The 25,684-nt window shown below is 39.5% G+C and overlaps 1 protein-coding gene across 1 annotated transcript in view; it reads right to left on the bottom strand.

The window, feature by feature from the left end:
- Window positions 1-25,526, bottom strand: part of MEOX2 (mesenchyme homeobox 2) — a 55,849-nt gene extending 30,323 nt beyond the window's left edge. The window contains exon 1 of the mRNA XM_085316372.1: window positions 24,611-25,526. Within this exon, the coding sequence (XP_085172498.1) occupies window positions 24,611-25,121 (511 nt within the window). The 5' untranslated portion in view covers window positions 25,122-25,526. The remainder of the gene's footprint in view (window positions 1-24,610) is intronic.
- Window positions 25,527-25,684: the final 158 nt, after the last annotated feature.

Raw genomic sequence — 25,684 nt, 5'->3', positions numbered from 1 at the left:
GACATTTCCAAATATGTTAATCTTTAGCATTTGTGCAGCGTTGCCTGAAGATCCCTTCACATTATGCCAGACACTGCATACTAATAAACGACAGTCCATGCTTCCAAGAGTTGACATTGCATTTATCAAGCATGCTGTGCCCCTCTCTGTTGCATTATCAGAGTAAGCGTTGATCACTGCATGCCAGCCACCATCATGGGTATTGCACCAGAGCAGGTTTTAAGGAAAGCACTGAGGAAAAGCACTGTAGTTGCTATGTCCTTCTATTTAGTCTCCCAGTGTATTTAACTGAAGACAACAGAGATGTTCATCTTGAATAAGACTTTAGTTTCTTATTCAAGAAAGATGTGGTAGGAATAAATTAAAGCCTCTGAATACTGATATACACAGATTAAATACTCTTTTCCATATTAAGACTACCCCAAGTATTTTACACTTGAAAGAGCAGATCTGGGGGAGTCGGATTGTGTCTGATCTCGACAGAGATGTGCAGACAAAGGTGTGCAGCAAAAGAGGGTAGGACAATGTCCAGGTCCCTTCTTACACAGGTACAACTGCAGACGCAATGGCGAAGCAGTCTCTTTCTCTGAGTCAAGATGCCTTCTTAAGTGGTGCAACTCTGAAATTTGTTACAGTACACTTATGCCAAAAAAGTACAATTAAACTCAAAGGTTGCAGGAAATGAAAGAATCATAGGAAAAGGTCAATATTTAGGCAAAAGGCTTAGGAGAGGAAACACAGATGGAGTCTAAAATAAGTTAAGGAGGAGGGGCCAAAAGCAACATGAAAAAATACAGGTAGTTCTCAGTAAATCTCTACAGACTTCAGAAGAGCGTTGGCAACAGATACTCAGGTACAGGTACAGGTCCACAAAGCTATACAGTAATTCAGGTTCTTTAACACCTGACCCCCTCAGGCTTCTACACAACCAATTGGTTATATGAAATGTGAGTAAATTCTATTGCTTTTATAATTGAATAATTCAAACAGATAAAGAGATCCTCATATATATAAACCTGATCTAAAAAACCCAAAATATACTTAGGAGGTAGGGATACAAGCCACAAGTTCCCTGAGAAAGGTTTCAGACTAGAAGCAATTTCTCAAGTTATAGAAGCCTCACTGCAAATGCAAGATATCAATTTATCAGTTAAAGTAACTATGAAAATTAGACGTTTCTTTTTAGGCAACTCATGCATCAAGTTTCCCAGGAGTAAAATACTTATCAGTATTTAAGTTTTCATCTTCCTAAGCATATTTAGAAATAAGCCCTCTTGAAATTCCCTGTGCACACAAGACACGTTTAGAGGAACTAAACTCATTTTTAAAACCATGTAAAAGGGCATATGGAGTGTATAAAATTCATTTGCTCGTATCCAATTCTGAAGACCTGTTTACAAATAACAGTGTCATGGAGCATGCATACAGAATGTGCACAATAAAGCTGTTTCACAACTCTCAGTAATGTGTGTGTGGACAGAAAGAAGTGGTGGWAAGTGCTCAGAAAAATACATTGCCTTCTGCACCCATTTTTCTAGATGAGAATGAACTTCCTTGACTCACATGTCTGCCAATGTTCTGGATAAGTCGTTTCTCTACAGCTTGTGGTGTTATTGATCTTCAGATTTCTCTATCCCACTTTTAAGTGGTGATTACACTCAGCCTTTCCTCTCAGACCCAGAAACCTGTGAATCATTATGAATAAAATGTCCTTGGATATCTATACCACCCTTTTCTCAAAACATTTAATATTTCTACAAAAGTAGTTTAAGAACTAGTAAGTCAATATTATTGAGATGCCAAAAATGATGTTCAGCGCCTCATTTACTCTAAATCAATATTAAGAAAAATGTGTAACTAGATGGCAATGTTATATCCGGTACAAATCATCACTTGAACAAAGCATAGCTGACTCTAGACAGGACCAAAGTACTTGTCTGAAATGCTTCCTTCTTCCAAATGCCTTCCGCCTCGCCCCCCCTCCTCCTGATGTTAAAACGTGAAGGCAGATGCCCTTGTCACTGAGTAGTCTCTGTGTATTTGCTTGTCTTGATTCTCAGTATGTTTTACTCTCCCTCCAGATGATGAAGATTACCTCTTCTCAGCCGAAACAAACCGACTTTGCTAACTGATGCAATTCACATGCAGGTACTGAGTCGTGCACCCTGAAAAAAGCTTGAGCCGATACATAAACACACAAGTAGTCTGCTTAGCGTGAAGATTCGCAGGACATACCACTTTCCCTCCCTGCTTTGTGCGCTGGCTCCCCCCTCAAGGTCTCTGTCTAGCTATTTAAATCCCTTCACAGGAGTAGCTTTAGTAGCCTGGAAGCTTCATCTCTGCAAGATATTACTCTCCGAAGACAACTGTGTTCCACTGAAATAATTATAAAATTTAAGAGTGTGAGAGGCTCACAACTGCTGAGCCAGAATCTTTTTTTTTTTTCAGTCTTAAGACTGAATCTCCATTTGTATGAGAAAAGAGTGTCTCCAGAATGCTTGACTTACAGAAGCAGAAGCACCCTTACTTCTGATTTAATAAATTATATGCGTACACAAACAAAAGCTTACTATTTATCATAAATTTTGTGAAAAACACTTGGGAAGAAGTTACTTCTTTTATGCCGCATGAATACACGGAACTCATGAAGTAACATGACATCTTTTGTTTTTTGAAAGCAACAAATGCTATTGCTTGCCATTTCAGTTCAGCACACACTAAAAGCAAAGGATCAATATAACTAAAAGCAGTGTATCAGCCTTGAAATCYGGCTGTAACGTTTGCTGTGAACAACCACTGAAATATTTTGATGCTTACCTGCAAATTACCCAAGGTTTCAAAGATTAGATTCAGGCAACAGGATTAGTTCTCAGAAAGAAGTATATTTCTGTTCAGATTTATACGCTCTGCATGATACTTCTTTTCAGGTCAATTTTTGGTTGGAAGACAAAGCAAACAGAAAACCACCAAGCACTTAACTGTTATAAAACTATCAAAGACAGAAGCTTCGAAGTTTTGAATTATAGGATTATTCAAATGGGTTTGGTAATCCCATTTTAGTATTAACTCATCCTACTATTTTTCATATGGAAAAATCTCTTTCTTCACTGCATTATTTACAACTTCAGGGATACTAAATGAATCAACAGTTAAAATGAGCCCTTACATGCTCAGTAAAATGTAAAACTTCCTTTACAGTTCCTAGATAATTAAATTCCATGAAATTCATATAATGTAGAACTAAGTGTTTAGTATTCCTCAGATTTTGCTACTTCCTGTAACAAGGTGCTTTAGCAGTTACATAATTAAATCATCTGAGGACATAATTTAGGACTTCTATGAGATTTTTTTTCACATAACATACCTGTGCTTATATAATCTCCTTTTCCCCCCTTCTCTATTTCTTTTATAGACCAACTCAAAAGTGTCCGAATAAGGATTTAAAAACTCCACTCACTCATGCAGAAGACCACATGCTATATAAAGATACAGATGTGGCTGGTTCTTTGCACAGGCATAACTGAACAACAAACATTGTTTATTATTAATGACGGGTTAAAAGCCTGTGTGGAAAGAGAAGATAAAAGAAGACAAAGCCAACAGGCACAACTTCATGTCTGCTACTTCATATTTCTTACATTTCCACTGGCTAGATTTGGAATTTAGCACTTTCAGCAAATCCAACACGTACAGTCCCTCCTGTTATCTCTAATTCTTCCCACCATCACTTTATTCATGCCAAATGAATTTAGAGTAAGGCTTTGATGCATCAGGACCACCGCAGTTGTGAATTTTCAGCAAATGCGATGTTTTACGACTTGAAGCTATCAAAATCATATCACACTGCACAAAATTATCTCTTTATTACTAAGCATCCTTTCATAATGCGTATGGATTAATTTCAGGGTATTTTGGCAAATGTAATTTGGAAACTAATCCCAGCATTATAACTGGTCAAATTGTGTACTCTGTGGGGATTAAACTGTCATACGCACGACAGACAGAAACATTCCTTTTCTTTCTTCATTTTTGTTGTACTATTGAAAGAAACACCACTTATGTGGTATTAAGCATCATCCAGGACATACACACTGTTRACTAGAGCCCCAGGTTAAAGTTTTCCAAATAAGGGCTGACATCGCATTCCCTAGCAATTGCCACAGTCCTTTGGGTTTGGTTTTACATCATCTTACTCTGGGTCTATTCTTACCTCTCCCCCTCACTAGTGCAATCAACTGGAAGTCTAGGGAATAAAAAAGAAGTGAGGAAAGGAAGAAGAGTGGAAGGGAGGAGAAGGTGAATAAGAAGATGAAGGAGAAAGCAGGAAGGAAAGTGACACTCTCTTTAATGCAGAAAACAGGAAGGAGGAAGCCMGGATTTCCCATAGAGAGACCACAGGGGTTTTCAGCACGTAACCATTTGGCCCATGGGATCAATAAACACGGCAAAAAGTCTGCTGCAATGCTTCAGAGTCAGAAAACTGGAGCACCAAAAGCAGTTGCATCATCTGGGCATCTTTGACCTATTGCCCCAGAGCTGTTTTGTGGTAACAGTCATTTTTCTAGGATTTCAGGGCAGGTGCCGTCAGGATCGGTGCGGGATGCTGCACGAAGGGAGGGCTGGGGGCTGCCACCCTCCCATCGGCCTGGCTCAGCAAAGCCCACTCCGCCAGCTCCGCACAGCCTGGGCTTTCGGTCCCGTCCCCTGCAGCTAGCCAAGACGGCAGCTCCTCCGGGAAACACAGACACGTTTCCGCACAGTGCTGGGCGTGCGCAAACTCCCAGGCCTCGGACAGATGCAGCAATGTCCYCTTGTGAAAGCAGGTAAATTAGCAACAACAAAAAAGGCAACATTAACCTATAAAACTGAGCTTTAAAGTATGAGAGCGCAATCTGAACACAGAGGAAAGAGTAAGCACTTSGGATAGGATACAACTTAAGCCTGTGTTTATGCTTTGCAGTAATTACAAGAATATTTTCTACCTTATCATGAGTTCAAAATGTGAAGTACTAAATTTGCTGGCAATAAGAAACTACACTGGAAAGTCAGCACAAGTCAGAAAATAAGGCACTTTTAGAAGGATTTGGATGAGAACAAATCAAGTATTTTATTTATAGGACTCAAGGCAAAAAATTTACTTGCTCAGGACACAAATCCAAGACGGAACATTTACTGCAACTTTAATAACACTGTTCTCTAACACAGAAAAAAAATACTTTGGAATTGCTGTGTTAAAACTCTTAACAAGCATCAAATGATTTAGAAATAAACATAAAAAATGGAAYGGATAAAGAAAGGTATTTCAGCACTATTTACAAGCTATGTTATAAAGCTGTCCCGTTTTAAATTTTTCATTAGCTTTTTTGGGGCCAGGAATCCACACCTAATGAAGAGTCATTACATTTTTCTGAAAAAAAAAATCATCTTTCTTCTATTATTGATTTTTCCTGCAATGAATTCAGCTTCCATTTGCCATTTCTTGTATTTTTCAAATTTACAGACATTTGTACAAGTCAAAAGGCAGTTTTTATTAGGAAGAAAGCCTAATGCTACTTTACTGAAAATAAGTGCAAAGTTTTAACTAGAACATTTTTCTTTGCATTTATGAAGAATTAAACTATTCTAGTTAACATAAAAGTGGCTCACAGAACCTAGCAACAAGGTTTTCTTCTTTCCCTTCAGAAAAACTACACCAGCCTGTCAGAAACTCAGCTTCCAGAAACATACTCAGCAGTAGGAGTAGCTCAGCGGAGAACAACCAGAAGGAATTAAGGATTTACTAGTATTTAAGATCGATTTTCCACATTAAAGGTGAGGCAGAAGGGAAGAGTTGGGGCGCTGAATTGTTGCAAAACAGAGACTGCAAGGAAAGAAATCCAGACTCAGGCGTAAAGGAAAAAGCAGATGCAAACTTACATGGGAAAACATTTCATGCTAAAGGAAGTCAGTGCGGAGCAAAGTACTTTGTGGAATGAAACGCCGCGAGCAGCAAGCAGAGGAGTATCGGCTTGAAGCGGCAGTCGCGGAGGTGCGGAGGTCAGAGAGACGGCGTGAGGAGGACGGCAGCTGAGTCAGCGGCTGCGCCGGGCCTAGCAGGGCCTCCTGGCCTCCTTCTGCTTTCAAATTTCTTAGGTCCCTACGAAACTGGCTGGCTTGAAGTCATTTCCAAGGGCCTGCAATTCGTTTCTTGGCTAGGCCAGCTCACTTTCACTGGATCTGAGGTTTGTCTGAATTCCTGCTGGGTGGAAATCTACTGTACTCTCCAGCAGGTGTGAGAACACTGAGGCTCCTTCAGTTGCAGCTCATTTCCACTTACTAACTACTTTATCTCCGTGGATGAAGCAAAAGTGACTTTTGTGTTTCCTGGCAGTCTGCTGCTTCAAAGAACCTAATAGTGATTTGTTTATTTCAGAGGAAATGGAGACCAGTCAGTGATGACAGATTTATTGGTTAAATGGACATCACAAAAAAAWTTTCATGCAGTACAGGCTGGCTCTAACCACACTGCGAGAACTCGTAGCAAGGGGTGATGTGCATTCCAGAAATCCAATCCTATTTAATCCACTCCACTCTAATCTGTACATTTATATAGCACCCYTCACACAATTTCCTAGAGCGCTGTACAGAAATGTACTTTTCACCGTACTGAAAAAATATCCAGGTATATTAATGGCTTACATTTAGACCTGAAATTGCTGCAAAAGAAGCCAGACTGTCGAATATCTCCTGGCAATGAGTCAGACAGTGACAGACAATAAAAAACTGGGTGTCTGATCTCCTCCAATTCAATCTCAGGATAGAAGAGAAGTTCTTAGCTCTCGGAGAGAGAATTCACAATATGGCATAAGCATCAATAGCGCCCAGAGCTAATGAACGCGACGGTGGAGAATTTTACATCGGAGCAATAAAAGATGATAAAAATTAACATGAAACTGCAGTAGGAGCCAATGTAAATTGTATAATATGGCTGAACAAATTCAGTCCTACAAGTAGGAAAGGTACCGAGTTTTCAGCATTTGGTAGATTTGGAAGGTATGGAGACCTATTCAGAAAACCACGTGGCCTGAATATGAAAAATAAACAAATAAATAAAACGTTCTAGAGCAAGGTGCTACCAGCTTTACATATTCTTCGCATGCTAGCTGGACATAACATTTACATCTGTCAAAGAGGGCAGAGTTATGGATAACTTATAGGAACCTCTGTTGAAAATCCCAGATAACCTGACAACTGCCCATTTTCTGTAAGAGTGAGGAACAGTGATCCAGGCAAGCAATGAGATCCGATCAGCCAGCAGGGCATTCCACTTGATCTGGATTCAATTTCAGAAAAATGTCTGGCTAAGTTGTGCACCAGCCAAACAAACACACCATTTGGAAAAAAGCTGGAATATTTCTTGAGGTAGAGAAATATATCTGTATATCACCTCTATACATATGGTTGGCTAAAGCACATCTGCCAATAATTGGCTCAAAAATCATCAAAATGATAAAAATGCCTCTATTTCGGATAATAAAATACTGTTATTTATTYTTTGGGGCCACGTACCTGCTCAGAAATACCATCATGAGTAATTCATCTAGCAATTAGTAACAGAAATTATCATTATAGTTTGTTTCCGCCTACTCGCTAGTTTAGCTTGACATCCTAATGGTTTAGCTTGCTTTATACATAAACCAGTGTTTCCCATTTTACTGGCTGAAGAACTGAAGTATGGAATAAGTACAGCATAATGTAAAGATTATTGAAATGACTCTGAAGGAAATGAAACAAGCGGATCTACATCAGATCTCCTGTAAGGAGCATAGCTAGGGTGATTTGCCCGAAATAATGTACTTGCTTCCCAGCAGGGGCAATTTGCCTGACAGAAACATCGTGCTGACCTGCATATGCTAACTTCCAGCTCTGGAGATAGCTTGGGTGCTTCTGCACAACATTGCATTAGACAGATTCATTCCAGAAGTCTTTTGTAGAGCTGCGACCTCAGCCTCTCTCCTTGATTTCTTTCCAGTATCTTACTTCAAAGCTACCTATCTTCTTTTCTCTACATTTGACGTGGAGGATAGTATGGTGGCTTACTCTTTAAAAATTAATCTTCTAAACCTGTGGGATCATCATTTTAGTAATTATATCTAAATTTAAAGTATTGTGATCCAAGACTAAAGTCTAAAGGAGCTTTTGCAACACATTCAATGTCTACCTCTTTACATGGCATGTAGCACATTAAAAGTTCAAACTGAATTTTCCCACACTATGTATGTGTGTGTATGTGTGCGCACACACGTACGTTTTCATATAAAAACTATTTCAAATCAAGACCCAAGTGTTAGTATCTTTTTTTACCTATAAGAAAGCACAATAGATTCCTTGTTTGATCTTGATTTAACCCAATCTTGTCTGCCAATATCATATGTATTTTATGAACTTTAAAACTTAAGCACACTGACTTCCGTGTAATCACTTGCAAGTATCTATACACCATGTATCGATACACTAGTCTCACTCAAGAATCTCTCTAGGACTGGGAGCTTACTTTGCAGATGAACGTGTACACCACTGGTTTCTTTAAAATATGTCACATTTTACATGAGTATCAACCTAAAGCAAACAAGAGCGACTGTACTGCATTTTTAGGAAAGTCCATACCCTGTTTGAATTCCTTGAAAATACAACATATTTCTGAAGCATTAGATGCAGAGCAGTACGTCTCCAGTATGAAAACAACTTGAGGGACATATTTTTTAAACTCAGTTGAAGTTTTCAMTCCTGTAGTATTAACAGTGATGCTAAATGCTTGAAGGATATAGATGAGGGACAAATCTGGAATGAAGTGTTTACAGTTAAGAGTTCTACAGCCAAGAAGAGATAGGCAAAAGTCTAAAAAGCTGCCTTGACAAAAAGGGATCGCTTTTCAAGAAAGCTATATACCCAACTGTTACCATTTAGGCACCTAAATGAAGAACAGTGGGGGCTGCTGGGTTCTGAGCTCTTTCAAGCATCTGGTCCAAATTCTTTCCTTCCATATGAATCAAAACAAATGTTTAGGCTACCAACTTTCCATTGCCCTTGCAGTTTAATGCCAGCTTTTCAGGCTTTTAAATTCCATAGTATAATAAGACGAATAAAACACTAACTTAGCAAAATACCCAGTTAGGGACTATTTGCAATATTTTCTTTTTTATTAGTAGCAGACACAAATTTTTATAAAGTCATTGTTAAAATATATTTTTCAGAACTGTATCTTTCTGAATTAGATTTTTGGTTTAATACATTCAAAAAATATGAATCCATCTTATTTGGCTAGCAAAAACTAATCACAGATTTGGAGATAAAACAGACAGAAAACCAGCATAAAGCAAAACACAGTAGCAGAAACGCTCAGAAAGCTGCCAGTTAAATCAAATACGGAAGCAGAAAGCAGATTACATCCTCGTTGGCAGCATAACATGGATTGATYTGGGCTGTGCTGTGATGTGCCACACCACAGTAAGGGAAGTTTTAAGGCTACACAGTTCCTGCTGCTCAGGATGACTGTGTCCATCCTACAGTGCTGCGGAGGTTCACACGGGACCTGTAATACTCTACAGCAGTAGCAACGATCTATCCTGAGCTTGAGGAGGCCCATGCCTAGACTTTAATACGTCCTAAAATGGTTGAAAGCTGTGCTAAATAGTCATACAATTTTGTATTTGAATGTTAAGACAGCAAACACCGAGACAGACAGACTAAATGCAGTAAAGTGCTAGTGCCATGCATCCGAGTCAGCCGACTCAGCTGCCATAGGAACGCAGAGCATCACTAGATACTAACTGTGGGAGAGTAAAAGCCCCCTCCTAGTCCTCTTCCCACTATAGGAAAAAGATCTGTTCCGAAGAGATGTGCAAATTCAAACATTTTAAGAATTTCAACAGAGAAATTAAGTAGGCTCATCACTGAAATCTTCAGCACTTTCCAGCATGTTCATGAATAATCGGACTCAGCTGGACAAAAGCAGAGAAGACTGGATATCTCATTTTAGTTCGACAACACGCATGAAGCAAAGGCAACAGTGGCTAGAGAAAATACAAAAACACGGCTTTTTTTCTGAATGGAATGACAGAAAGCTCCTTTAAGAAGCACATAAAGAAAGTTGACAGGAAACATCTTTAATACTTTACATGAGCTATTTAAATAAAATTTGGGGGATGGAAAGAAGCAGACAGTTCATCTTCAGCTTTTTTTATAGCAAATGAGCATTCCTCTCATCAATGTTTTTCTTTTCCAATTTATATTCARAGTTAATGCTTCTATTGCTTTCTGATTCTTACATAAATTATCTTCTAGAAGTGATATTGCTCTAAGCAGTTGGTATGCCAAAGTCTCCTCTGACTTTCATTTCAGCTGAATGAATGACTTAAAGATGAGAACAAAAAGTAATCCCCAAACTAACTAATTCTATGTAAGGACACATGGGAATTGCCTTCTAATACTGGAGGATGAAGAGAAAGGCGGAATTATTTAGGATAGTAACAGACTATGAAACAAGACTCACTAAAGAAATTTCAGAGAATTTTAAGATGAGCATCAGGCCAAAATTCCTGCAAGTGAGATTTATTACACCATGCAGTCTGTTTCCTGAGACTATTAATGAAGGAAAGCTATTTTTTGAAGTCCAGATGAGCATTTAATAAATTAGTACCACACTCATGAAGCATATACATAACCCCTTTTGTCATACTGAATATGAAAAGAAATCACCCCACACTCAARTCATTTAGTCGCCACTACTTCATGCCATCTGTCACTCGTGTAATAAAAAAATATAATATGGATTGCTGTTTGATGGATTTTTTACCTTTTCCCCTATAAATAGGACTCTTCTAGGTAAATCCACACTGTGACTTTTTTGCAAGGGCTTTTTTTCCCCCTATTTTTACCGGTACTGTGTATTTGTTATTCCAGTCGTTCCTGGGTCCACATAGGCAGACAGCAAAGTTGTTGTCATTAATTCTCTAAGAGGGCTGTTCAGCCGCCTACCACTGTCTCATCCCACCATCCTCCACGTTAATTAGATTGGAAATAACATCATCCCTAGCGGACTCTGTGAAGTTTATAGTTCCTCTCCTTTTTGGAGTGAGAGAAAGCTTTCCCTGGAGCAGAGTGGAATGGGAGAAGAGAGGGAAAGAAGGGTTATTTTTTTCTCTTTTGTGAAGGTTAGAAATGAGGAGAGGAGGGTAGCGATGAAAATCAGCATGATTATGGCAAAAAAAAGCTTTCAGCTATGACAGTTTTGCAGCATTTCCTGAAGGGGGGCAGCCTCCTGATCCTTTTTAATATCCTTATTAGTCTCTGGTTCAAGAAGCGCGTGTGAGGACATGTTTAACTCTCATTCAAGTCAATGGTTCTTAAGCATATGCTCAATTTTTTTCACAGATCAGGACTTTAATCTGTTCCTTATGTACATTTAGGATTACAGAGAAGTCTTCTGGTTTTGAAGTTGCTGGAAACATCAGCTTGCTGATGGGAGGTGGGGGAAGGGAGAAGGACTCCATCACTTTCAGAAGTCTGCAACTTTCTTGTTTAAAATTTTTCTAATTTTGGCCAGGAGAGTATCTGTTTACCAGTTTCTGAAATGCTATCTATTAGCATCTAATGTGTGCTGCAGAAATGCTAGTTCCTCACACAATGCTCTTCTGGGACTGTATTAAAGTCATAAATACTATGGTTAGGATTTGATTCCTCCCCTCCTTCCCTATAAAGTTGATAGAATTCTTACCAAAAAAGAAAGAAGTTTATCCCTAGCAAGGGAAAGACGAGTTGAGACAAAAGCTGTAAAAATGTCTCCATGCTACACTGCAAATACACCTCAATTCTGGCATTTAGTGCTTTTGGCTATTTCAGTCCTGGAAAAGATTCCTCTTCAATAAGCCTGAAGGTTGTGCMAAACTGTACAGTGATTTTAGTGATATGGAAAAAAGCGCACCAGAAACTATCCGGAAAGCAGCCAATCTTGTGATTTGATCCTCATGTGAATTTATGTCTCCAGAATTTAGATTTAATATCTGCTGTAGTTTTACCATGTATTTGCTGATATTATGCTGAAAAACTCTCGATATTGAAAAATAACTTCAAATTTGCCAAGCCCAAGCATTCAAATGTATCAGCAAGAATTCTGTATCTTTTTTTTCCTTCCCCTTGTGTCCAGCATCCATCTCCCTCCCCAAACTACTTAAAAAACACATTCAGGAACAAAATAGAACAGTAGAACCAAGTGGTGGTCCAGTCAAATAAAGTGAACTATCCCAAGTCCTTGTCTATTTTTTAGAATTGATATGCACACACATATGCACACAAACACACACACATACTACAAATGTATATATGTAGCATATGTATATAATTCTTTTACCACTTTCAAAATTCCTCTTACAGAGTTCCAGAGTGAACGAACAAATTGTCAATGCTATTTAAAGAGTTTACCCTTCACTTCCAAATAAGATTTTACTTTCTTTGAAGCAGGTTTGTTATGGAACAAGTAATTATTACCTAAAAACTTGGAATTAAAAACTATGTTTTAAGGACATTATACCTCTTTTTTTTTTTCCATCCATTTGGCTTAGTCTCAAATACTCTATTTTTGTGCTCTGCTCTGCTCAACACTGGCTACATCACTGGCATTAAATACTAATAATTAGCACTGTCACATGTGCTTCCTGCTTGACCTCTGCTATAGCCATTTAGGGACTGTAAACACTACTTGGGGTGCACATCCTTGTGAGGCTGAAGTGACACAAAGAGACAAGAGAGCACGTGAGACATACTTTCTTTGCTCTCAGCCTTACACACTTTTCTTACACACTATAAGTGCATAAAAGAGCCGTGACTGACCTACAGTTGCAAGGCCCCAGTAAAACAGCTGGTGCTTTGGTAACAGTGAGATAATGAAGTAATACTGATTCGGGAAGTTGCTCTTACAAACGTAAGCTATATCGGAGATTGAGAAGACTGTGGATGGAAAGAGGAAGAACACACTCAAGATGGTGCGTAGAAAGTGGTAAGAAACAGGATCAGAAACGTAGGCTGAGCCAGAGCAAGGCAAAGCCTTGCAGGGAAATAAAAGTTTAAGTCTAAAGAAAGAAGCTGGAACCAGAGAAAGGATTCTAGAAAGGGAATTTAAAAAGGGTATGTTCAAAAGGTAGGATCATTTGATCAGCTTTGGTTTTGGCAGAGATAAAACGGAAGCCAAAAGAGGACCAGGACAGAAAAAAACAGATTGGATTTCTGCTAAGTAGTGTAGGAGACATTTGTAAAACAGTCTGGAAACATGTAGGAGACAGACAGGAGAGATAAAAACAACTTGCAAACTCAAGCAGCAAGTAGATCATCTAAACCATAGCTCTCATCTTGCTCAGAACAAGAAGCAGCCGATGACCTTGTGCTGGGGAAACCAAGAGCTRTGTTGTTTTCCCCCGTAAAAAGAGGGTTTGTGTTTACCCTCGTGTCTGTTTTGTGAGCCTTTTTTTTACCTGTGCCTGTGCGTTTTTCCCCTGGGAAGAAAGGAGATGCTCTAATCATCTAAAAAGAAACCAATTTTGACGCCTAAAGCTAACTCTTTAGGGCTTTATGGAGAGTAGAGGATTAGGAGTTATTAAATGGCAGTGAAGACACTAAGGCAGGCCAGCGAAAGSTTTTATTTGTGCTTGTTGGGCGATAGGCTACGCTTCTCCTGGACTGCCCCAGTATGACCTTTCCAAAACTTGCAGAAGTACACTTCCTCAGGCATTCAGGAACTGAATATAACTTCTGGACAAAAAAGGCTCCATATAGGTTCATATGGAGGTCTCCGGTAAGAGCAGTCTCTTTTTGTAGTCTGCATTTGTAGCCCCATATGGATCTCACCTCCCTTTTGAAAGAAGAGAGCTTCTGCTATATTGACCATGATGTAGCCAGACCCCACCGTATGGGTAGCGTCAAGCTTTCCACTTATCTACATGATCAAATCAACTATCTACTTCAAGGTTAACTTGAATGCAGCTTTTTCTGTGTGCTTAAGACTACCAATTAGTTTTGGAAACACACTTGAAAAATGCAAAGCAAACCAGAACCTGTGTAAGTAATAATTGTAAGTAATAATTTTTATGGCATCTACCCATATGTTGTGCAACTACAAACATTTGTTAGCCGCATACCACTGAACAGAAAGAATCGATGACGGAATAGCAGCTGATGTGCCTGCACTTAAGTTTTTTGATATAATATTGCTAATTCCACTRGAGTTACATACAGTGACCAAAGCTTTGACAGCATTAGGCTTTTAGTACTCAGACTATAAACTATAAAAGACCCAATCTGGTAAAGTACTGAGTGACTTTTGCAGGAATGACAGAAACGGCATTCCCAACAACTCTGAAGAACTGGGTCCTTCTTGAAGTTATATTTCACTAAACCTAATTCAGAATGGCTGGATGCATTTAGTGACTGTACTTGAAACACATAATCTCTGTCCAAAAAAAAATGTTCGCTTGGGTGTCATCTCTGGCAGAGCTCTTGTGATATGTTTGCAAATACAAAAACGTTAAATCCCTGATATTTTTCATGCCAACAGACGGCAAGCTCAGTTGGCGCCTTCTCTGCAAGTCTATATTTCAGTTTGGAACTAGTCAAATAAAGATAGCTTTATAAGGTTTGAATACTGCTAGATTACATGCCCTCATATTAAAGCAATAAAGATGTTTGCCTCGTAAAGTTGTAGCAATGTATTGAAGTGTAAAAAACAAAGAAGGTCAGAATGAGAGGAGGAAAAAAATTAAAACACAAAGCTAAACCAAACCTACAGGAAAGTCTGGCAGCATATTTCTTCATAATTTAAAACAATCCTGAATATTTACCCTCTTATCTCCAGTTTTTTCTTCTCTATTTGTTCCCATCAATTTTTTAAATTCATGTTTCAAGTTGTTCCATTTACTACTTTTAATAATAACACATTCCACAAAACCAAATAGTATAGACAGAATAGTCACTATATTAAATGTCAAATAACAGACTCTATTCTAAAAGCATGTAAGTTAATATATACATACAAGCTGATTTATAATACAAGAAATGACAGTGAGCTCTAGGGATTCAAGTTGCCGTATAGGCAACTGCTAATGAAACCTTTTATTTTGATCTGATTTTGTTCATCAATTCCTAATTCTTTCATCCTGCATTACCTAATGGATTTATTGTCCAATTCTGTTTAGTTGATCCCTGCAGTTCTAAAGTTATTGCAGGTTAACATCCAATGGAAATCTGATTAAGACAAGAATGGTATTTTTTGTTTTGCAATAAAGAAAGTGTTCTTTCTGCAAGGACAATTGGAAATTTAAAAGCATAAGGACAGACTCCTTCAGAAATGTAATGTATAAAAAAAGAGAGAGAGAGAGTCAGGAGCTAGACCAAGACTCACACTGCTGCTGCTTGAGGTCACGATGGTTCYTCCCCATCCCGAAAACATGTTAAAAAGAAAAGGCGCGAGCTTAATACTACTGTTTCACTTGTAAGTCAATCATAATTAATAGTTTCAAGGTGCAAAGAGCATGCAGTTTTTTCAGTTCTCCCTATGTTCTCTGGAAAGTGAGTATGCTGACTGCCCACCACACAGCTTTACTAGATTTTAAGGTCTAGTTGAGAAAAATTATAAATTTCAATGGAGTGAACATGCCTTAACCCACATTAGTCTGCTGCTTTCTTTTGACAGAAAGCGTTGTTCCTCGTTCTAAATACAACACGTCCTCAAGTGGTCGCAGCCTTCACAGCCACATAGACTTAGATTTATACCATTTTTACCAGTTCTATGTACTGAAGCATTATAAAGTATAGCACAGTACAGTTTACCAAAGCATCCGACTTAACTTCTTTTGCCTTCAATAATCAGCTGATAATGTAATGATTTTAGGAGATATTTACTGTTCCTAGCATTCTTCTCACAGTAAAAATCACACTTGAGCAAGTAGGCTTTSGTTGTCTGTAGATCCTAATGGGATGGGGTCAACAGTGTCCTGATATTCTGCACTGATGGATGAAATTAGAAGGCTTAATTAAAAAAAAACAGAGACCCCGCTGCCTCATGATCCTCACTCACCCTGCTAAAATACTATCCCCTAAAGAAGCACTTGGGGAAAGGTGCGGAGATTCATGGTCCATCACATTCTTCTAGAACTAGCCATTTTTGTGCTGAGCAGGTAGAAAAACCCACAGTTCGTTCAACTTTCTTTGCAGCTATATCATCAGTCCACATATGTCTGACAGATTTCTTAGTATCTATTTTTAGAAGGGCCAAAGTAGGAAACAGTGACTTATGCCCTCAATTCACCAAAACACATAACCATACACTTAAATTCAGGCATGTTGGTATCAAAATAGTGGAATTTTCTGATGTGAAATCCTCGCTTCATTCAAAAGTGAGCTTTGCCTTCAGCGCACGCAAGGTTTCATCTCTCACTGTACAGAATTAAATGCACACTGGCACCCTTGCAGGATCACAGTCTATGACCGAAAACCCACAATAGTGGCAGAGGAATCTGAAGTGCATTTAACATGGTTTATGTAAGGCAGCATTTGTTCTGGCTCACTTGCTAAAAATAAAAAATAGCTATTATAGATCTGAGAGGGTGCAGAAGGAAGAAGGACTTTTAAAAGCCAGCAGTAATCTGTTTCAGTTTTAGTTTTTCATATCCTATTTGCCATAAAATAATGTTCAATCAACCAATTTTTCTCCAGTCCAAGAAGCAGTGAAAGAAAGAAAAAAAAGAAAGAAAGAAAAGAAAAGAAAGAAATGAAAGAAAAAAAAGGCAAAGAAAGAAAAGAAAAGAAAAGAAAAAAAGATTGCTTGGCTTCCAGTTAGGGTTTCATAATCCACTGGATTTTACTGGTTTAGTAAAACTACGCTCTTCCATCATAAATGAAAGATTAGACTCATTCCTTTGAGACTTGTTTCTTCTGCTGTTTGGTCAATTATTTTGTTTCATTTGTTGAAAAGAAAGATAAAAGGAAACATAGGTTCAAATACAAAATAACTTTTCTGTTAAATGAATGTTAAGTTTCCACAAATGTTTTCTTTTGTTGATRTATTTTACGGGCCTCTTTTTCCAGTGCTTGAAGTTTGCTGAGCACAGGTAATTTTCAATACAAATTTGAGGGTACTTTTTTTCTATATATTGAGCAAGAAGTCCCAGTGATTTCAGCCTGTGTAGTATTGAATGATTACATTAATCATTAAACAGCAAAATATTCAGTAGCTATTTTCCAAATATGATTTCTGATTTTTAATTTGATGTATAATTGCATGCCTGTTTAGTAAAATACACCTTCTGGGCAAGTAACATAGTCTAAAATTCACAATTCAGTGTAGAAAATAACTCATATTCCGGACAAGAGGTCTGTTTCTGTCTTCGGTAGGTCCAAGATTTCAAAATGATGGATATTTAATAGCTAATATACAACAAATCTTACATCTTTAATGTTGTTGACATTAACATAAATAAATTTTAACTAAAGTTGTCTATTTATAATGTTTATGAGAACATTTTAGAAGCAACTCTGCATGTATGGTAGTAAAGTGTTTCTACTACTTTATCCCATTATATATGACTTTTTCTACTTTGCATCATTCACAGGGTGTTAGGATAAAATGATGAAACCCTGTACTAGTGATATTGCAGGGAGTTTATTTTTAATAGCAGAGAGTGGAAAACATTAGCACGATGAAATTTTTTGTCTATTAAAATAATATTTTGAAAGGCCACTTTTAAGAAAGGTCCAGATAAACTGCTCAAAAGACAAATTTTGCAATATATATTCATAAATAATAAAAATGACAAATATATTTCCATCACACCAGAAAGCTAAGACTAATGGTAGCAGTTTTTGTTGTTGTTGCTGTTTTTTAAATGAATATTCCTTTGCTGCGTTTGCTGCTGTCCTCCGGAGCATGCAAGACACAGTGTATYGCAAAAAGCATAACCATAAGCAGGGCTGACTGGTCTCGCTCCTTCACCCAAGCTAAGCTACATTCATTGTAAGAACACATATCTTAAATTCTGGCCCTGCTAAAAATCAGTGGGATTTTTGTCACCAATTTCTTCCAGGTGAAACTCCACTTAGCATTTATGTTTGTAAATCATATCTTTTAATAACTTTTTTTGGTCATTCAACTACTTCAAATACACACAAGAACAGACTGCATGTATCCAACACATCGGGCTACTTTTAAATTCCAATTTTCATTAAATATAGCAGAAGAGTACCTATCCAGTTGCCAAAGATCCCAGACAGTTTTCAAATTACTTTTTGTTGTGCGCACCTATGCAATCATGGCAAATTTGCACAGCTAAAGGTGATGCGATTGCACCGCTGATCAGCTTCAAGGACACTTTTTTCGCGATTGCACTGCTGATTAACTGCAAGGACACTTTTTTCGGTGAGATGTCCTTGCACCGTGTTGCTAGTAGCTGTATCCTGCCACCAGCAGCACTTAAGAAATGGTAATGCAGATCTGTAAGTCTTTAAAGCCTACTTTAAAAACTCAAAGCTCGTTCACKAAAAGCTTATAGTTCTTTACAAATGGAAGGAAAACACTGCTATTGCCATTGTACAGACTGGGGAAGCAGTCATCAAAAGGCCAGGGCACAGGCTGGAGGCAGACCATGAGACTGGGCTCAGTGACCAGCTGTGCATTGATGCAATGAATTCAAGCACTCAAGCACTCAAGCACTGCTTATCAAACGTCTAACACCACACTATTTTTGTTAGAAACCTTATTAGTGACATACGCAACTATTTGTATTTTAAAAATATGACTTTTCTTTTGCATCCTTGCAAGTTGAATTCTTAAATGTATTAGAAAAAAAGGACACAGGATAGCATAATAAAAATAAGGATTGAACCTAAACCCACCAAAACTACATTTTCCTGATGGATTTAAAATGCTTGTTCTAGCAGATTTAATTTGCTTCATTTTCCAGGACTAGGAATACTGCTAGTGTTCCACCGAAAGAAACATGCTAGCCGCCATCCATACTCCAATGTAACATGGTATGTGTCAAAAGCAATAATCTTGCAAGCAATATCAGATTATTAGCAGACAGCAGCAGCCATCACCTTCCATTGAATTTCAAGATAGAGAGCACAATCCTACTCTTGAGGACTTCAGAGGTACGGCATATTGAGTCATCACATCACTGAAAAATGTGTATTTCCAAAGGGAAAGCTACATTCAGTCGAATGGGCTCAACTAAAAACACTTATTAAATAACTGGTATAACTAAAAAGAGCTACATGTCTGACAAAAAAAAACCAGAATCTTATTGCTTGCTGTGCAAAATGCAGGAAGAGTCACACTAAATATGTTAGCGTAAATTTTATCCTAGGATGCAAGTTAAATTAGAATTCAATTTATATACATAATGCTGCATTAGGAATGCTCAAACTATGAAGCAATGTTAATATTTTTTCAGTAAATATCTGCAAGAATTATAGAGCATTGTCACTTCCCCAGTATACCACAATAGTTTAAAAATCCTAAAAGAAAACTACAATCATGACTTCTGGAATAAACTCTAATGAAATTTTCAATTCTCCAAGTATTGCCAAAATTTTTGGATCTTTTAACCACATGTGCGCATAACTTGTTCTGTGTTTGGTTCTAGCATCACACTTCTCATTCAGTCAGACCCCTCAGTGACTTTGCTTTGAAGACAGGGATTCTTGATAGGTTATCCTAAATAATACTTAAACAGCTTAATACTAAATAAAAAAAAAATACAAGCAATTACATTTCTATGTCAAAGAATGAAGGTAGAGTAACAGAATTAGGCTCCAATAGCTTAAATAACCTTAAGCATTTAAGTATTTCCACTAACATTAATAGAACTTCTGACATTTATGCTCCAATGCACTGCTGGATTGGGACCACGATGTTTCTAAAGCAAGGGGGAGGAAAGTGTAAATCCTAGTAAATGATATATAAACAGAAGTATATAATTAGAGGGTATACTTTTTCCTATCCACAGAAAATGGATAGCTATGAGTAAAGATTTCTGAGACTATATTAGTAAAATTGAAATACTAATGCTCARAATTTTATCAATTGCATTCCCTGATAGCAAAGTGGACACATTATTGTAAATTTTGATCTATTAAACAATCCGGCCAATAGCCAACTAGGTAACCCAAGATCTACTAAGCAGACAGCCTTATGAGTTTTCTCCTAAAACTATGATTATTATTCATCTAATTTGGAACTTGCTTCGTGTATGTAATCTATACAATTTTTTTATGTTAAGTGATGTCTTGATACTGGATACCAAACAAATTAACTTTTTCAAGAAAAACTGTGCTTTATTATATATTTTTCCTTGCTGCCATTTACAACCGTGCTGAAAAGCACCGACATATTGATGAATCAGTTACACAGTTCTCTTTGACTATAAGTGTGCAGCTCATTTTTCTTACTGATGTATTTCAGAAACCAATCAGAAGTCCTCAAAACCAATGATTTCACAGCATTTATAATCATTTATCAGAATGATCTGCTTTTAGTGACTATTCGAAACAAGCATATATGCTTTATGGTATTTAGATGTGTTTAAAATAAATTTGCTGGAGATGTAACTTTTTGTTGCTTGTATTTTGAGAATAGATAGGTTATAAAAGACGTTAAAACATTAGGAAAAATAGTATTGCTTTCTTTCCATGTGATTTGTCAATGAAAAAAAAGCGCTATAACAGCTATTGAAACATTGGATTCTTGAAGTGCTTTTGTGGGTTTAACAGTGGCATTCCTATATAATAGTATTGTAAATAGTATTGTAAATACAGTAAAAAAAAAAAAAAAAGTGTTATTACCTGCTAGCCTTTCACGGGAAAACTGCATCATATAAAACATTTTTTCATATCAGACAAAAGAAAAAGGAAAACCTTCTCATGTTAGATTGTATCTTTAATTATATTAAACTTTTAACTCACTGGAGTCAAATTTACTTTTAGCATACATTTATGTACTGCAATTAAATGTTTGAATAGTTGTAGTGCTTATAAGAACTTCTCCAATAGTACTCCCCCTCCCCCTAACCTTCTCAGTGCAGTACTGAAATTTTTTGCCATAGCATTTTAGGCTTCCGCAGGCTTACCAGATTCACTTTGTTTTAGTATTACTCATTAAACCCAGAATATACTTTCATGTGTGTATTAATATGCTTTTCTTCTGACTAAAGCTTTAAGAAAATTTGGGTCTAAGTTTGCCAACTTAGACAATTATAGCAGTAGTTTTGAATCTGATATGTTCTATATTGTCTGAGAATCAAATCCTACTCAATAAAAAACAGAAATAAAATGGCCTCAAAAGTCACAGGCAACTAATGAGAGGGGAAGGCATTAGAAAAATCCAAGATATTCCATACAGACCAACTCACTCCACAAAGCAACACAGCCCTCCAAGAATATGTTCTTTATACACTCAACATGGTTTTCATCCGCACCTCATTAGCAAACAGATAAATCTGACCACTAGTGCACTTTAAAATAAGTGAATTTATTTGTAACCTATCCTCAGATTTCATATCGTCTTTTTTTAGTACTACAGCCTGGACAGACGCAGAGCTGAGTTGCAAAGGCAAGGTTGGAGGCGACGCTATTTGCTGCAAGACGTTAACATCTAAAGCCCCACGTGCATCAGCCCCCCGCTCGCCTGCTAGCTGGTTTGCTGACCCACTTCTGGGCCTACGCAGGTTGAAAGGAATGTCCTGAAGATAATGAGAGAGCGGCTGCACGGCACGGAGACACTGACAGCTGCAGCGCGTAGGATTCGATGCCTAAGTAAGCTCGACTTCCCAGGCCTTTATAGCGAGAACGGTTGACAGATTCCCCCTGCTCCGTAGCAGCCTATTCAGTGTCTTCAAAGGGGACTTCCCAAACTGCTTAAAACCTGGGCTAGCGCAGAAGAAAGCTGTAAGCAGGACAGCTTGTATAAAACGACTGCAAAAGCACATTTCACCTTGGTTTCTCGGTCCCCCCAAAACTGTAACAAAGCATATTGCAAAAGGCATCTCTGCCATCCCATTCCCCCGCAATGCGATTTTCGGGAAAGAAAGAGCAAGCGTAGCCACAGACAGTCCATCSACCAAAACTCTACTTGCCTTCTGGACTGCCTTCAATAGAGAGCTAAAAATATTGCATTCCCGCCATCAGAATAAATAAGCAAAATTTGATATCTCTGCTGGTAAATTTAAAGTATATCTATATAGCTAAGCTATATAGCTAAGTTACTGGTGTTGGGGGTAAGTGCTGCAAGGGATTTTCAYGTTTTGCTTTCTTTATCTATAAACTCAGCTTTAGGAATCAGTGTTCTTGATCTTAAACATTCAGGAACGAAAGCAAAGCAGTGCAAGAAAGGGGTAGCCTAAGGTTAATTCAGTTCTGAAAAATGGAACAGAGTCAGTGTTCGAGAAAACCATGAACACTATGTCTTTGTGTGAAGAGGAAATATATCTGTAAATAAGCGCTAGTGTTAATAATTGTCTCAGGACGCTGGCACGTAACTTAAACAGTCTTTTTCCTTAGTTGTTTACTATTGGAATTTTATACAAATGCCTACTGAAGTAATTCCAAGTGTGACGATTAYGTCTCAAAAGTGGGGAGAGGGAGGAGGAGATCCTTCAAAGTACAGTAATTTGTTTAAAAGAATGGATTAATGGGAAAAGTAGGATATAATTGTTATTCAAATGAGGAGCACTTATGGATGACAAATACAGAAACACATCGACTGAAAATAGTTCTTGCTGCCATATGTTAGAAGGACATTAAATATCTAGCACTACTGTCCAGGTTTAGTAGAGGGGTGGGGTTAAATGTTCAGTCCAAAAGTCAGGTTTTTCCTGAAGGAAAARCAAAGATTCTCCAACTACTCAGTTGTCGTCAAAAGATACCTACTTTCAGTTTGAGAGACTCCTAATCGCATGAACGGACATAATATTTTTTCTTAAGGGAAGAGAGGAGGAAATAGTTACCTGCCTTGATCTTCAGAAAGTCTTAGAAAGTGAAGGTTGGAGTACAGTGCAATATAAGCATAATCACGACTAAAGATTGCAAGTCTTGTCCACTAAATCCAATGGAAGACTCAGGGCCTTCCAGATGAGTCTGAGACATTCCCCGCTGCTTTTTGCTTTTGCATTTGCATTGCCAAATGAAATAAACAGAAAGCAATGCAGCTACTTCTCTGACAGGGAAAGGGATCAATATCCTATTTTTCCTTTAGCTTTAAACAGACTGACAAAAGATAATAAACCCTTACACAAGCAGGCATCTAGATGTTTTCCAGTAGCAATGGGATACAAGTTTTAGTATTGCTCATAGACCTCACAAAATCAGAGAATTCCTTTTATTTCATAAAATGTACTGAAGATGCAACAATCGATTTTGCTACAAGTGTTTTACAAAATACCGCTTTCAATCTTTTCTGGAAGTTTTCAGCCCAAATACCAGCTACATAYGATAAAATAAAGTTAAACTCATCCTGAATCACTGTAAACATTTCCTAATGTAAAGGGGTAACGAACAAAATGATGGTGTCCGTGAGGGTTCTTTTCTAAAATAGTTTCTTTTGCTTATCGCTTCACTAGCTTATCATATTTCGGGTGAAAGAGGTCACTGTTTCAACTATGAACTTCATAAATGTCTGGAAAATCCTTTCACTTTCTTTTCYTTGGGAACAACCAAGCCATTTGCTATGCCCGCTCCTGAGTTTTCAAAATGCTGAGTACTCTCTTTTTTCAAGTGCCTGCTGCCTGTCTCAGTACGTTTTTGAAGAGGCTTTGGTTTGTGCACGCTATAGCGGAAGTGCCATCCGTCGCATCGCCTCCGCGGAATGCCTTTTGTCAGGATGGGGCTTTTGACAGGCCTTGCCATGGTTAAAAGCAGAGATTGTGGCCGTTTTCTTTTTTTTTTCTTTTTTCTTTTTGCACGCCTAGAGATGCCTAAGCATCATCCTGCAACGACTGCGGGTCTGCACGGTTTTACGCTCATCTTTAAATAAAAAGTTCGTGGTGTGTTTAAAAGTCAGACAGCTCCTTCCTCCCCTCCGCCCCCGAGCTCCGAGCGCTTTCGGAGACACCGCTTCCCTGCTCGGCTGCGGGACGCCCGGCTCGGCCCGCGGATCTCCCGCGGGGTGAAGCGTCCGGGCGCCGTGCCGCCGGCTCGGCGCTGCGGTCCGCGCCGCGGGGGAAGGGGCGGCAGGCGAAGGGAGCGCGCTGTACTCTGAATTTTGCAGCAGAGGTGGCGGACCGGCGGGGGGGAAGGGGGGGAGGGAGAGCACCAGATGCTAAAAGCCTCACCAAAACTACAAACGTTTCTCTCCTGGACTGCAGGAAACTCTCCCCCCCCCCCCGCCCCCCGATTTCATGCTCTACCGCGTGCTGTATTTTCCCTTTTCTGTTTTCGCCCCCTTGTCCCTAGTAAAGGTTGCTTTGCCGCCGGCGCTGTGGAGCGCGCGTGTGCGCGCTGCGCGGGCCGGGAGCGCGGGGCGCGGAGCGCCGCGCCGCGCCGCCGGCGCCCTCCGCCCGGGGTCCCGCCCGCCGGGGAGAGCGCGAGCCGTTACCTGAGCTGTCGCTTTTCCTTTTGCCGGACCTCTTCTCTGTTTCCACCGGGGACAGAGCCTGCCTGCCATAGTCCCCTGGCGCACACGCTGCCCCCGTGGGGGTGTTAGTGCCCAGGCTGGAAGAGTTTGAACACAGCACGGGGGGGCTGCTGCCCAGCTCCGGGGGTCCTCCTGAGTCGGGCTGAAGGCAGAGGCTGTGCCTGGCCGCGGCGGGAGGAGACGACATCTGAGGAATGTGCCAGTTCGTCTGCAAAGCCTGGTGCTGCTGTTGCTGGTGGTGGTGGTGGTGATGGTGGTGGTGGTGGTGGTGCCCCCTATGATGCTGGCTGGCAAACATGCCCTCCTCATTGGGGTATCCCGCTATTATGCAAGAGGAAGAAGAAGAAGACAGATCAGGGTAGGACATGTGGTCGGATCTTCCATGCAGGGCAAGAGAAGACTGGGAGAAAGGGTGCAAGCTCTGCGCAGTGGCATGGGGGCTGCGCAGGCAGCCAAAGAGTGTGTGATCCATGGCATGCAAGTCTCAGGTTCCAGGCAGGAGAGTTTAGGAAAGATCCAACTTCACCACCCTTTGTCAACTTTCACTGTAAACAGATCGGGGTTGGGATTTTTTTTTTCCAAAACGGCAACGACAGACTTTGCAGCAGGCAGCTGAGCTCAGATAATCCAGGTCTTTAGCCCTAGTGGCCAGTCTCCGCTGCATAAACACTCGGACCTAGATGAGCCTTTCTCAGAGCTGCTCAGATGTCAAGGAGTGGGAGAGGTTGAAGCCAATAGAAGGTGGTCCCAGAGAACTGCTTGAAGGGGGAAACAGCTCTCGGAGGTTATAAATACAGTAGTGTGTAATGTGAGCTGGGGGCTGGCTTAGGAGCACAGCACTGACCACATGCAAACTCCCTCCGAAACGCCAGCGCCGTCCCCGCGCCGAGCCGCTCCGTCAGCGGGCGGCAGCGCTGCGCGCCCGCGGCCCGCGGCAGCCGCGGGGGGGTCGGGGGGGGAGGAGGAGGAGGAGGGCAGCGCCGGCCCGGCTCCGCGGGGGCGCAGCCCGCCTCTGCCTGCCCCCGGGCGGGCCGG

The sequence above is a fragment of the Rhea americana genome, unplaced genomic scaffold (genome assembly GCF_003343005.1).
Source record: "Rhea americana isolate MKP2758 unplaced genomic scaffold, rheAme1 scaffold_112, whole genome shotgun sequence".
Lineage (NCBI taxonomy): Eukaryota > Metazoa > Chordata > Aves > Rheiformes > Rheidae > Rhea > Rhea americana.
Note: the sequence above shows the minus strand (reverse complement) of the source record. Positions and strands in the feature narration are given on the sequence as shown.